The 13,161-nt window shown below is 48.1% G+C and overlaps 1 protein-coding gene across 1 annotated transcript; it reads left to right on the top strand.

Moving 5' to 3' along the window:
• Positions 1-208: 208 nt before the first annotated feature.
• On the top strand, positions 209-1,300 carry LOC149914642 (olfactory receptor 14C36-like). The gene is made up of 2 exons (XM_090126471.1): positions 209-934; positions 1,262-1,300. Exons 1-2 carry the CDS (start codon positions 209-211, stop codon positions 1,298-1,300), a joined length of 765 nt encoding a protein of 254 aa, XP_089982597.1.
• The last annotated feature ends 11,861 nt before the right edge of the window (positions 1,301-13,161 follow it).

Below are 13,161 nucleotides of genomic sequence, written 5' to 3'. Positions count from 1 at the left end.
TTCTGCACTCTGCACAGGACTCCCTGCCCAGGAACTGCAGATGCCCAACAGCAGCTCCATCAGCGAGTTCCTCCTGGTGGCGTTGGCAGACACGCGGCAGCTGCAGCTCCTGCACTTCTGGCTCTTGCTGGGCATCTACCTGGCTGCCCTCCTGGGCAACGGCCTCATCAGCACAGCCGTAGCCTGCCACCACCGCCTGCACACCCCCATGTACTTCTTCCTCCTCAACCTCGCCCTCCTCGACCTGGGCTGCATCTCCACCACTCTCCCCAAAGCCATGGCCAATGCCCTCTGGGACACCAGGACCATCTCCTATGCTGGATGTGCTGCACAGGTCTTTTTCTTTTTCTTCTTCATCTCAGCAGAGTATTGCATTCTCACCATCATGTCCTATGACCGCTATGTTGCCATCTGCAAGCCCCTGCACTACGGGACCCTGATGGACAGCAGAGCTTGTGTCACCATGGCAGCAGCTGCCTGGGGCACTGGGGTTCTCAATGCTTTGCTGCACACTGCCAATACATTTTCACTGCCTCTCTGCCAAGGCAATGCAGTGGACCAGTTCTTCTGTGAAATCCCCTACATCCTCAAGCTCTCCTGCTCACACTCCTACCTCAAAGAGATTTGGCTTCTTGTGATCAGTGCCTCTTTAGCATCTGTGTGTTTTGTTTTCATTCTTTTCTCCTATTTGCAGATCTTCAGGGCCGTGCTGAGGATGCCCTCTGAGCAGGGACGGCACAAAGCCTTCTCCACGTGCCTCCCTCACCTGGCCGTGGTCTCCCTGTTTCTCAGCACAGGCATCGTTGCCTATTTGAAGCCACCCTCCATTTCCTTCCCATCCCTGGACCTGGTGGTGTCATTTCTGTACTCGGTGGTGCCTCCAGCAGTGAACCCCCTCATTTACAGCATGAGGAACCAGGAGCTCAAGAATGCGGTGAGGAAAATGATGCCCTGGTCACATTTCAGCAGGCATAATCTTCACATGTCTCAACAAGTGACTCAGTCTGTACAATAACAAACTTATGTTCCTTACTGATTATAATATTTATTTATGTTTATCACTTCATTTTTCTTTGCTGTTCATATATATATGTGTGTGTGTGTAATTATCATTAGTGGTTACCATGGTCCTACACATATGTTTGGCTTCCTTCTACTTGTACTGAGGCATCACCGTGCTCTCTTTCTCCTGGAGCCCATAGGAACTCTGGCTCAGTGCTGACTTTCTCACAGCCTCCTTGTTCCACCTCTGTGTCTGCAGGCAAATGAGATGCCAGCGGGCACCGTGGAGCTGATATAGGCTTGATTAGCAAATGGGATCAATGTATTAGCCGGTTGAACAATATATTACTTTAGCAGAAGGAATCAGAGTGTGCTCGTCGTAAAACTTCTGTGTTTAGCTTTGACTGGTGTGTGAACAGCCCTGTTTTTATCAATGATCCTGTTTCACAGAAGCTCTGAAATCACTTTTTTGCCTCCACCAGGTGCAAGGACTTGTTCTTGGGTTTGATATAACTGTTTGCACTTACACCAGACCAAGATAGAAAGTTGTTGATTGTGGCAAGACAAGCAATGGAAGTTTGCCAAATTGGGGGGAAAGAGCTAAAAGGTGAGCCAGGGTGCACCATGATGAAGAGGAAGATGAACTAAAGGGGAGGAAGTAGGTGCTGTGAGAAGGAGGACATGTGGTGTCAGGGGCTGTGCTGGGGGCCCATCTCTGTACCACTGCACGCATGCTGCCCCACACAGTGCCTGCACTGAGCTGCCAGGGGCTGCCTGTGGGGCGGTGGGGCCGGGCTGTCCTGCAGAGGGGAAGGCACACGGAGCCTCATGCTGCGGGGCTGGGACCCCAAAATCAGCCTGGAACTCAGCGCCCAGCTGCGCTGTGCTCACCTTGCCTGGCTCCCAGGTGCCCCCTGTGCTGCTCTGTCACTGCCCCTCTACAGGACAGGGGAGAGAACACATCTCAGCAATTCCTGGGTTGAGGCACAAAGTGTTTTATTCTTTCATTCCTTAAAACCCAAAGACAACTAACTGTGTGTGTCAATGGCTACATATCAATGCAGGGTTTTTTGTTGTTGTTGTTTGTTTGTTTTTTTCTGCACACTTGGGATCAGCTATTGAATTCTGCGTCCCTTTCACGTTAATATATTATTTGAAACTGCACCTAACCCACAACACATTTTACTGATATTCTATATAATATAAATTATTTCCAACACATACATCTGCTCACTGTTAGTTAGGATTTCACATCCTCTTCTTCCTTACCTATTTACTCTAATCCAAGTGATATGCCATGTTTCTATTTAATCTTTATTGTCTCATGTCCTGACTTTTTTTCCCTAATATTTAATAATAACTTCCCAAATTACCCCTGTGTACAAGTTGTTATTTCTGTTCTTGTTGTCAGACCCAGTCTGTTGTGTCACTGCAGCTCTGGTAATGATTCCTTTGCTGAACTCCAGACCATTCCAATAGCAGCTCTCTGGGTACTGAAGGGAAGGTTGCTAAGTTACAGAAACACACTTATCTACCAGGTGCCACTTGTAAGCAAAGAATCAATCTAATAAACAATTTCTTCGTGTGTGCTGTAAAAAGATGTGTTTACTATAACACAGCCTTAGTCCTAGGATCTACAATGCTTTCTTTAGCTCAATATTACAAGGATCTAAAAGAGAAATCAGTATTTTCCCCACAGTTCAATACATGTCCTGGTTCTTTATGGTCAGAATGATAATGTGGATGCTTTGTCAGTACATCAGTTACACAGAGTGGTACAGAAATCTCCCTGGACTTTTGGAAGTCCTTTGGCATGGTCCCACATCACTTCCTTATCTCTGTGGAGAGATGTGTGAGATGGATTTGAAGGGCAGAGTGTTCATTGGATAAGAAATTGGTTGGAAGGTCGCAGCCAAAGGACTGTGGTAAATGGCTCTCTGGGAAATCGGCTCCACCGGGTGGAGGCTGATCACAAGTTATGTCCACAGGGGTCAGCCTTGGGACCAGAGCTGTTCAACGTCTATCAGAGGCATGGATGATGAGACAGAGAGCACCCTCAGCAAGTGTGCTGATGTCACCAAGCTGTGTGGTGCAGTTGGCATGACAGAATGAAGTGGTGCCATCCAGAGGGACCTGGCCAGGCTTGAAAAGTGGGCCCAAAGAAACAGCATGAGGTTCAACAAGATCAAATGCCAGTTTTTGCACTTGTGTCGGGACAATCCCAGGCATGAGGGTTGAATTCCTAGAGAGCAGCCCTGAGGGGAAGGACTTCAAGATGGTAGATGAAAACCTGAACAGGAGCCAGCAGTGTGTGCTTGCAGCCTGAGAGGCCAACTGCACCCTGGGCTGCATCAACAGAGAGGTGGTCATCAGAGCAAGGGAGGGCACTGTCCTTCTCTACTCAGCCCTCAGAAGGCCCCATCTGGAGCATGATGTAAAGCTTTTAGAGAAGGTCCAGAGGAAAGCCACGAGGGTGATCAGAGGGCTGGAGGACCTCTCCTGGAAAGACAGGCTGAGGGAGATGGGAGAAGAAACAGCCTGGAGGAGAACACATTGCAGCCTCCCAGTACTCACAGAGAGCTCAGAAAGAAGAGGGAAATCAACTTTTAACATGGGCAGATATCACAAGGTACAAATGTTTTAAATTACAAGAGTTGAGATTTAGATTAGAGACTGGGAGGATCTTTTCAGAGAGAGGGTGGTGAGGTCCTGGCTGTTGTGGTGTTGTGATTTTTTTTATGTCAGTATTCCACACCAAAACATCATGTGAAGCAGTGGGAGTTAAAGAGTTAGCTTTCTGGTTCCACTTGCTGCCTTTTATGGGCATTTTGAGCATTCTGATGGGAAGGGAGGGGCAGAATTCCCTGGAGCACATGGTGTGAAGAGGAAGATAGGTGGAGATCCAGACTGCACCACAGTGGCTCTCCCTCAGGCCCCACTCAGTTTGCAGCAGAGAAGGGCATGTGCTTCCCTTGTACTATCGTGGGGACTCACAGTTTGGGCACACTTTGCTTCAGTAGGATTTAGTAAATTACCATTCCTCCTCAGATCGTTGCTGCTGTGATCCATTTGTTAAACCCATCTACTAGCTCTCGGCCCTTCCACCTCTCCCAGAGTGCGTGGCCTCCCTGGGGCCTCCCTGCACCACCAGCATCACCAGAAAAGTCCCAGGTCTGGTTCGCTCCTCTGATTACTACCCATTCTTGATAGTTCAGGTAAGCAGTGATGAAATTGTTCAGGGAAGCCTGCGACCTATGCAAAAGGATTTCAGGGGTTAGGGCGAATGTCTGAAGGAGTGGCTTCACAAGTGGTACTTTTCTCTCTCCTTCTTCTGGGGTGGTGAGGGATGCAGAGCAGTCTAGGAAATGGCAGGCTTTGAATAAGTGGCAGAAAGGTTGGTGCCACCACAGAACTCTGGGTTCTTTGCCCATGGGGAGGACGGAAGAGAAAACTGGATGTGAATTGAGAGCAAATCTAAAGAAATGTGTGTGTAAAAACCAGAGTGAAGTAAGGGTAAAGCACGTAGAGAAGTGTGAATAAAGCTGGACTAAAGTGTGAATAAACTTGAAGTGTGAGAAAGACCAGGAGCAAAGTGTGGGTAGACCAGGAGTAGAGCGTGAGTACACCCGGAGCAGGGTGTCAGTAAAAATCGGAGAAAAGTTTGAGTAAACCCAGAGTGAAGTGTGAGTAAACTTGAAGAAATGTTTCAGTAAACGCTGAGGAAAGTGTGAGTAAAACACACACACACACAAAATGTGAATAAACTCAGAGTAATGTGTGTGAGAACTTGGAGTGAAGAGTGAGGTGGGTATTTCAAGGATCCCTGCATTACATTTGTGATACTGTTGTGTGGGGAGGTGCAGCAGAAGTCATCTTCACAAAAGGAGAGCGAATAATCCAACTTCTTCTGCAAGCTGGTTTTGCTATTAAGCGAGGCAAAGTGAATGGACCTGCCCAGGAGATTCAGTTCCTAGGTATAAAGTGGCAAGATGGGCGTCATCACATTCCAGCAGATGTGACCAACAACATCACTGCTATGTCTCCACCCACTAGCAAGAGAGAGACACAGTCTTTTCTGGGTGTAGTGGGCTTTTGGAGACTGCATGTTCCAAACTATAGCCTTATTGTGCACTTCCTTCATCAGGTGACGCGGATGAAAAATGACTTTACATTTCAGAAGCAGCAGGCTTTTGAACAGATTGAAGAGGACATAGCCCGTGCCATGGCCCTAGGGCCAGTATGGCTGGGACAGGATGTAAAGAACATCCTGTACACTGCTGCTGGAGAGAAAGGTCCCACTTGGAGTTTGTGGTAAAGATCCTCAGGAGAGACCCAGGATGATGCCTGGGATTTTGGAGGCGAGTATAAAGAGGGTCCAAAGAGTGCTACACTGCAACTGAGAAGGAGATCTTAGCTGCATATGAGGGGATTCGGGCTGCTTCTGAAGTGGTCGGTACTGAAACACAGCTCCTCTGGCACCTCGACTGCCAGTGCTGAACTGGATGTTTAAACGAAAGGTTCCCTCCACCCATCATGCAACTGATGCCACTTGGAGTAAGTGGGTTGCACTGATTACACAACGAGCGCGGATGGGGAACCTCAGCTGATTTGCAACCCCTGGTTGGATAACAGTGAAACTGGCACTCAGTGTCCAGACACAGGCATCAGTTTAATGTGAATCTGCGCACTACAGTTATCTGTAAGGTACTGGCACTTCTACACTTATTTCCATGTGCAGCTACACCTTGTGATGTTATAAGAAACCAAAGTAAGCCTTGTGTTACTTGACAACTTTGTGAGAGGAAAAGAAAGAAAAGGGAGTGACAGAGTTGGGGGTGGGGGGGTGGGGGGGGAGGGGGGGGAGGACAGAGACAGAGATCACAGGTCTGGGTTCCAGCTTTGATCCAGCAGAGAGAAGTGGAGGGTCCTTGACTTGTAAGCGTGCTTGTCTCATAGTTTTGAAGCATGAAAGTCTCCAAACAGGACCTCAAGGATCTCTCTGGTGTCTTTCTGTGGCTCCTAGGTTTACAGGTGCGCCATCCAGGGCTGTGAGTGAGGTGGCAATAAACAAGTCCATCAAAAACAAGTTTGCAGTCACAACTTCCTACAGCATGATGAGAACGTTTCGGGCAGAGCAAGGCTGTCTCATTTTTCATAGGATTCCCTCCTCCCCAAGTGTCCAGCCTTCAGTCTGTTGACATGGCAATGCTCTTCCAAGCTGTTAAAACAACTCCAGGCACACCGCAGGCAAAGTTTTTTTTGTTGGTCTGCTATGTAATGCAGGACCTGAGGGCTGACACAAGTGCAAGGAGAAAGGAGAACAGCGTGCAAAGGTGGTGCAAAGAGAGCAGCACTGAAAAGAGCACGTCCTGCTGCTGCCCATGGCCGTGGCTCCAGGGAAGCAGCAGCACAACTCCAAGGCAGCAGAGAGGGAGCGCCCAGCGGGCGGTGAGGGGCAGCCCCACAGACACCAGGGCTGCTGCAACGTGTGGCATTGGGCTCTTGGTTCCTGCAGCCCTCTGTGTGCAGGGCTGCTCTCTGAGATACAGATGATAATCTAAATTTTATTTTTATTATTATTTTTTTTAATCTACTCAAACAGCCAAGTGCTTGAAGAATAGTAAAGATTTCAGGAGTAAGAAAAAAAAAATGCACATGGGAAATATAAATTAATGATATTATTTAAGTGGAGTAAAAACTATTGCAAGAATTAAAACAATTAACAGAGAAAAAAGAAAAAAAAAAGAAAAAAAAGAAATATTACATGATGCCATTCCCAGCTTTTCTTGAGTTTGTGGTAATCATGTGAAGATGATGAAGATATAATTAATGCTGAAAAAACATACATAAAAATAGTTTCTTGAGGACATCCTTGAGCTCCCGGTTCCTCATGCTGTAGATGAGGGGGTTGACTACAGGAGGTACCACTGTGTATAACAGTGCCAGCACCAGGTCCAGAAATGGGGAAGAAAGTCATGGGGACTTCAGATTGGCAGATATACCAGTGCTGAGAAACAGGGAGACCACGGCCAGGTGAGGGAGGCACGTGGAGAAGGCTTTGTGCCGTCCCCGCTCAGAGGGCATCCTCAGCACGGCCCTGAAGATCTGCACATAGGACAGCACAACGAAAACAAAACAAGCAAGAAAGATTAAGGCACTAAATATGATAAGCCCAACTTCTCTGAGGTAAGAACCAGGGCAGGAGAGCTTGAGGATCTGGGCAATTTCACAGAAGAACTGATTGATGGCATTGCCTTGGCAGAAAGGCAGGGAAAATGTGTTGGCAGTGTGCAGCAGGGAATAGAGAACCCCAGAAGCCCAGGCAGCTGCTGCCATGGTGGCACAAGCTCTGCTGTCCATCAAGGTCCCGTAGTGCAGGGGCTTGCAGATGGCAACGTAGCGGTCATAGGACATGATGGTGAGAATGCAATACTCTGCTGAGATGAAGAAGAGAAAGAAAAAGACCTGTGCAGCACATCCTGCGTAGGAGATGTGCCTGGTGTCCCAGAGGGCATTGGCCATGGCTTTGGGGAGAGTGGTGGAGATGCAGCCCAGGTCGAGGAGGGCGAGGTTGAGGAGGAAGAAGTACATGGGGGTGTGCAGGCGGTGGTGGCAGGCTACGGCTGTGCTGATGAGGCCGTTGCCCAGGAGGGCAGCCAGGTAGATGCCCAGCAAGAGCCAGAAGTGCAGGAGCTGCAGCTGCCGCGTGTCTGCCAACGCCACCAGGAGGAACTCGCTGATGGAGCTGCTGTTGGGCATCTGCAGTATTTCTGGGCACCAGGACCTGTTCAAGGAGGAAAAAAGTCAAGGACAAGTCTTTCTATGTGGGCTGTGTTCACTCAGCTCCCTGATGTGATCTACATTTCATGAGTTTGTGTTTGCCATGAGGGACTCTGTACTTTTTATCTCAATGAAGCAGACTTGTCCCTGTGCATAGGAACGTGGTGATCGTGTGTGGGAAGATTTTAGTTTCAGTATGTATCAGATAAAATCACTACTAATGCAAAAGTGTTGGTCTGCATCTGAACCTTAACGCCAAAAATATGTAGGTCAATAATAGAAGTTCTAGGGATCGCTTTTTCCTACAAATTCTCATCCTGCTCACCATGCCCAAGGAGTGTTTGCTGAAGTCTGAACAGTTGTAAGACCTAAGAGGCAAAGGGATTCACTGCTGCTTAGCGCAGGGGAAGGGGAGCTGACTGGGTTTCTTTCCAATTGCTCTGAGCTTGACTACTTAGCAGACGCAAGACGATTGCATTCCCATAAAGTTCTGAAGTCAGACCCAGCTCAGAAAAGAGGAGTCCTCTGCCCATCACTGTGTATTCACCCTTTCTCGACGTACTTCAGCAGTGCCTCATCACCACACATCTTGCAAATGACCCCTAACCCTGATTTCACCAACCCCACAGCATTTGCATATTGCATCTCTCTGCTTCTTCCCTGCACTTTGATCGCCTGACTAGGGGAAATATTTGCATCCTGAAGGTCAGCTCACGGCTCTGAAGGGCACCTCAGGGAGATGTGTCCTACTGATGGCATCTCATTAAGGGAAAGCCAGCTCCTTCCCAGCCTCACAGACTGCATTGCCCACAGCCCCAGGCAGTGGCTCTCAGCCCCTGTGCACTGCAGAGGGTGATGGACACGTGCCTGGGGAGATGCTGCTCTGCTCTGCTGGAGCTCTGCCTGCACAGGAGGTGGTTCACGCATTGGACCCCATGTCATTTGGGCAGAGGCTTTTCTAGGTGGGAGCTTGCTCAGAAGAAGGTCCCTGCACTGAAGGGGGTAATTCCCTGATCATATCTCTGTGGTCTGCAGATTTTTATTCTGGGGGCTGTTTTCCTGCCATTTCCCTGACTGAGCATACAGACACCAGCCCAAATCTCTGCATTCCTATTTGCTGTCCAGAACCCACTCCGTCTTCAGATTCATTTTTTCAAGTGAAAAAGGGAACCTAAGAGAGCTCCCATGGCTTTACTGAAAGAATATATACGTTAAAGGAAAGCAGAGAGGTAAAATGCACTTAAGGGTTCTCTCTCTTGATGTGCCCTCAGGGCTGAGCTCTGATGCTGCAGCAGGGAAGCCCTCAGCTGGAACAGCTCTTATTCCATGATAAAGAAACACAGAGTGTATGCAGCCTGATATGCACTGGGATGTGCCAGATCTGGTGATCCCTCTTGGAAAAGTGTTTGCATTACCTGTAGTGAGTGACTTACCATGTCAGTGGCTGAAAGCAATGCTCCTGCAGTGAGGTCGCAGCCTATTCACACCCCACACATCCTGTAATCCCTCTCTCCTTTCTCTTCCATCTTCATGTCACCTGCCGAATGTGCCCCTTGTGCTGAGGCAGAGTACACGGGAGCTGCTCTTAGTCAGAGCTGTGTCTCTGCAGCACTGCCCACTTGTAGGAGCTCCCTGTGTCCCAGGAGCTCAGAACAGCTCAGCAGAAGAGGGTGTGACTTTATTTTTCCCAACTGATCTTCCCTGAGATGACCCTGGGTCTCTGTGGCCAACAGCTCCTGGAAGACAACAGCATCATGATTGTACTCTGGAATCTGCTGCATTAACCACCAAATGCCCACTGGACAGTGACCAATTGCATACATGTGGTTAGTCCTACCAGAGTGTGTTTGCTGTAACAAAAAGGGCACAAAGACCTGGACAGAGAGAGGTGGACTTCTCCTGGGCAGAGCAGTGATGAAGCTGAGGCAGTGCTGGCATCTCATCCCTAGATGGAAACCCTATGACTGAAATGGGATTCAGATCCCCACAGACCCAGAGAAGCTGGGATTCCTCTGGTTCAGTTCAGATGTGCACAAGGAGTTGCCTGCATGTGAGCTCTTGCTCTGAGTCCTTGGTCCTTCAGCAGCAGGGAGTCAGTTGCTCACACACAGACTCTGGGTGATGACCAAGGTGCCTGGGGTGCTCCTGGATGTGTGCTAGTGCTTGGAAGTGTGTGGGAAATCCCTGAGACAGACACCTCCTTCCTGAGAATCAGCTGAGGGCCAGAGAGGGGATAAAGCTTTTCTTGGCCATCCTAAACAACAAGAGAACCCTGCATTGAGTTCTCCTCTAAGACCCTTTTTCCGCCCTTCTCCATGGACCATGCAGAGTTATGCAGCTGACTAAATGGCTGGGCTCCCAAAAGAAGAGCCAGATTTTTGTTCTCCTTCTGCTGCACATTCTGTATCACAAGGCACTGCAAAGCTAACACACATCTTCATTCTTCAACTGACAAAACGTCAGTTTTCTATGTGTTCTCATGTGAATGGCATCAGAAGCAGCCTAATGTCATACTGACTTCCTTAGGTGTCCAGCACACTCTCTTGCAGCTGCAGGTGCAGCTCGAGGCCTTCAGGAAAACCGTGACCTAGGAGTGTCCGTGCTGCTTGGACAATTCTGAGCCCCACAATGGGTCTAAGGCCTGTGTTTTTCCTTCTGGACACAAATACCATAGGCCTCAGGTCATGTTTGGACCACAGGGACTCGGTTCAATGGCTTCCACAACTGACTGCAGCACAGGGGGGATACAGAGTCTTAACGATGGATGGGCGAGGAGACAAGGAAGTGTGAGAGTGCACTGAGCTCTTGATGGGGATGGCCGAACAGCCAGGTCAGAGAGAATGGAAATGGCACACAGAGGAGACCTATGGTGTCTGTTCCTGCCTTCCTGATCAGAAAAAGCAAGTGGAAAGTGCCCTGTACACACAGATGGGAGCCTCATGTTGTCAGGCCCTTGTCCACTTTGGGAGTATTTTTCATTGCAGTATCTGCTGCAGGGACAGAACAGCAAGGCATGCACCATCCAGAAGATCCCTGGAGAGCACAGATGGCAGCTTCTTGACCAAGCCCTGGAGGAACCAAAGAGAAGAGGTGCTCTACTGGATCTCATACTCACCGGCATGGAAAGGCAGGTGGGGAATGTGAAGATGGAAGAGAGCCTTGGCTGCAGTGGCCATGGGATGGTGGAGCTGAGGAGTCTGAAGGGAGGGCAAATGACAAGCTCAATCCTTTGGGCTTCAGTAGAGCACACCTGGGCTTCTGCAAGTGTCTGTGGGCTACAGTCCAGCAGGGTAAGGCTCTGAGGCGCATAAGGTCAAAAAAATCTCCAAACTATCTGAGGATCACTGCTTCCAAGCAGAATAAGTCCATTCCAAGGAGGAGGAAGTCAGGAAAAAAATTGCAAAACTACAGCAGGAATCATAATGGATTGACCTGTTCAAATCCAAACACAGAAAAGAAGCATAGAAGAAGTGGAAACAAGGAGAGATCACCTGGCAGCAATGCAGAGACTTTGTCCAGCGCATATGCTGAGATGAGTATAGGTAAGTCAGAGTTCAACCACAATTGAATGTGCCCAGGCATACCACAGAGAAGAGGGGCTTGTAGAAATACAATGTAGTCTACGAAAGGAAGACTAGAGAGAATGTGGGCCCAGTGTAGAATGGGGCAGGGAACCTGGTGAGACAGGACATGGAAAAGCCTCTGATACTCATCTCCTTCCTGATCTCACGGTGTATTAGTTGGTCTGGTCTTCTTGGAATCCTAGGTGCCAGAGACAGGTGGGAACTGTTAGTGTAAGGCAGATGTACTGTTGGTGAAAGAAGAGGTGATCAGGGAATACCTAAGCAAACTGGATCCCGTGTTGGAAGAGGCTGACAAGTATCGTAGGATTTTGGAATGGTTTGGGTTGGAAGGACCCTAAAGACCATCCAGTTCCACCTCCCTTGCTGTGGGCAGAGCTGTCAACCAGTAGATCAGGATGCTTGGACCCTTGACATCTTGAACATCTCCAGGGATGGAGCAGCAACATCTTCTCTGGGCTGCCTGTTCTCTACCAGCTCCATGCCTCACATAGTGATCTATGGAATGTTCGAAATTCCCTCCAAATGTCTAATGTAAAACTCTCTTTAGTTTATTATTATTCATCCTTGTTCTATTATTCAGAAATGATGTAAGAATTCAGTCTCCACCTTTTTTATTTGAACAAGACAGTGACTAGAAGACGAAGGGAAGGCATTATCCAGAGTAGTACATCCATATTTCAGATCCCCAACAAAACAAAGATGTCTGCAAGTGGGAGTGGATATAAATGCATTAACGCTTCTCAACTTCAAATATTCTCACATCTCTCTCTCTCTTTTTAAGCTGAAAACACTCACATTTGAGGGAATATTGTGTCTTTCATTTATTTATTTATTTATTTATTTATTTATTTATTTATTTTCCCTAAAAGGACAATGTTTTCCAGAACTGTGTTTTCAGTACACAAATGCCTTCAGGCACAGGGACACAGACAGTGGTGCCAGTGCCAATGCCCTGTGACCAATGCCCAGCGTCCACTGTTGCTCTACCCTGCTGTGTATTTGATGTCCCTCACTTTCCAGATGTCTCCAGCTCTCCTAAATAAATGGCCATGCTTAAGGGTGTGTTTTCAGCAGGCCATCTGGACACATGTCTTCCTACTGCTCTCCAGATTTCCCCATCTGTTGCTCATTGATCTATCATCTTCAGGGAGATTATTGGAATTTGTTCCATCTCTCCAAAGTCCGATGGACTCTTTTCTCAACTCCTTAACTGTGATTCTATCAATCCCTTCCTATCTCTGTCTAACTCATGTCCTGTACAAATATTCCCAGTGTAAGACAAACCTCATTACATGCAGCATGGATAAGGATAAGGCTTGCAGTTAACCACTGTGTCATTCATTACTGTTCAATTGCATCACTTTTTTTTTTTTTTTTTTTGCCCATGTGCAGCTTATTCTCTGAGGAAAGCGGGGGGGAGTTGGTGCAAAGGAGATTTAACACTGAGCGAGTGACTCCAGAGGAGAAGAGTGAAGTGAGGAAAAGTAATGCAAGTCCCATGGGGCCAATGAGAGTAGAAATGGGGTGGGGAGGTAGAGAAGAATGTTTGTCCACACAGTGACAGAAGAGAACTTATTAGGGGGCATCCTGGATCAATATAACTCACAAAGTACTGCTTAAACATCTTGTTTAAGCCCAACTATAAATAAATACTCAAGAGTACAAAGTCAGAAGGAACAGTAAAGTTTCCTGCAGTATTAATGGGCCCCACTGAGGGCCATGGACAAGCAAGCTTCCCCAGGGACTTGTTAGAGCAGATAATTGGAAGCCATGATTGCAGGCAGACCAAGGCACT

Source organism: Phasianus colchicus, chromosome 29, assembly GCF_987193195.1.
Source record: "Phasianus colchicus chromosome 29, bPhaCol1.hap1.1, whole genome shotgun sequence".
In the NCBI taxonomy this organism is placed as follows: Eukaryota; Metazoa; Chordata; class Aves; order Galliformes; family Phasianidae; genus Phasianus; species Phasianus colchicus.
Note: the sequence above shows the minus strand (reverse complement) of the source record. Positions and strands in the feature narration are given on the sequence as shown.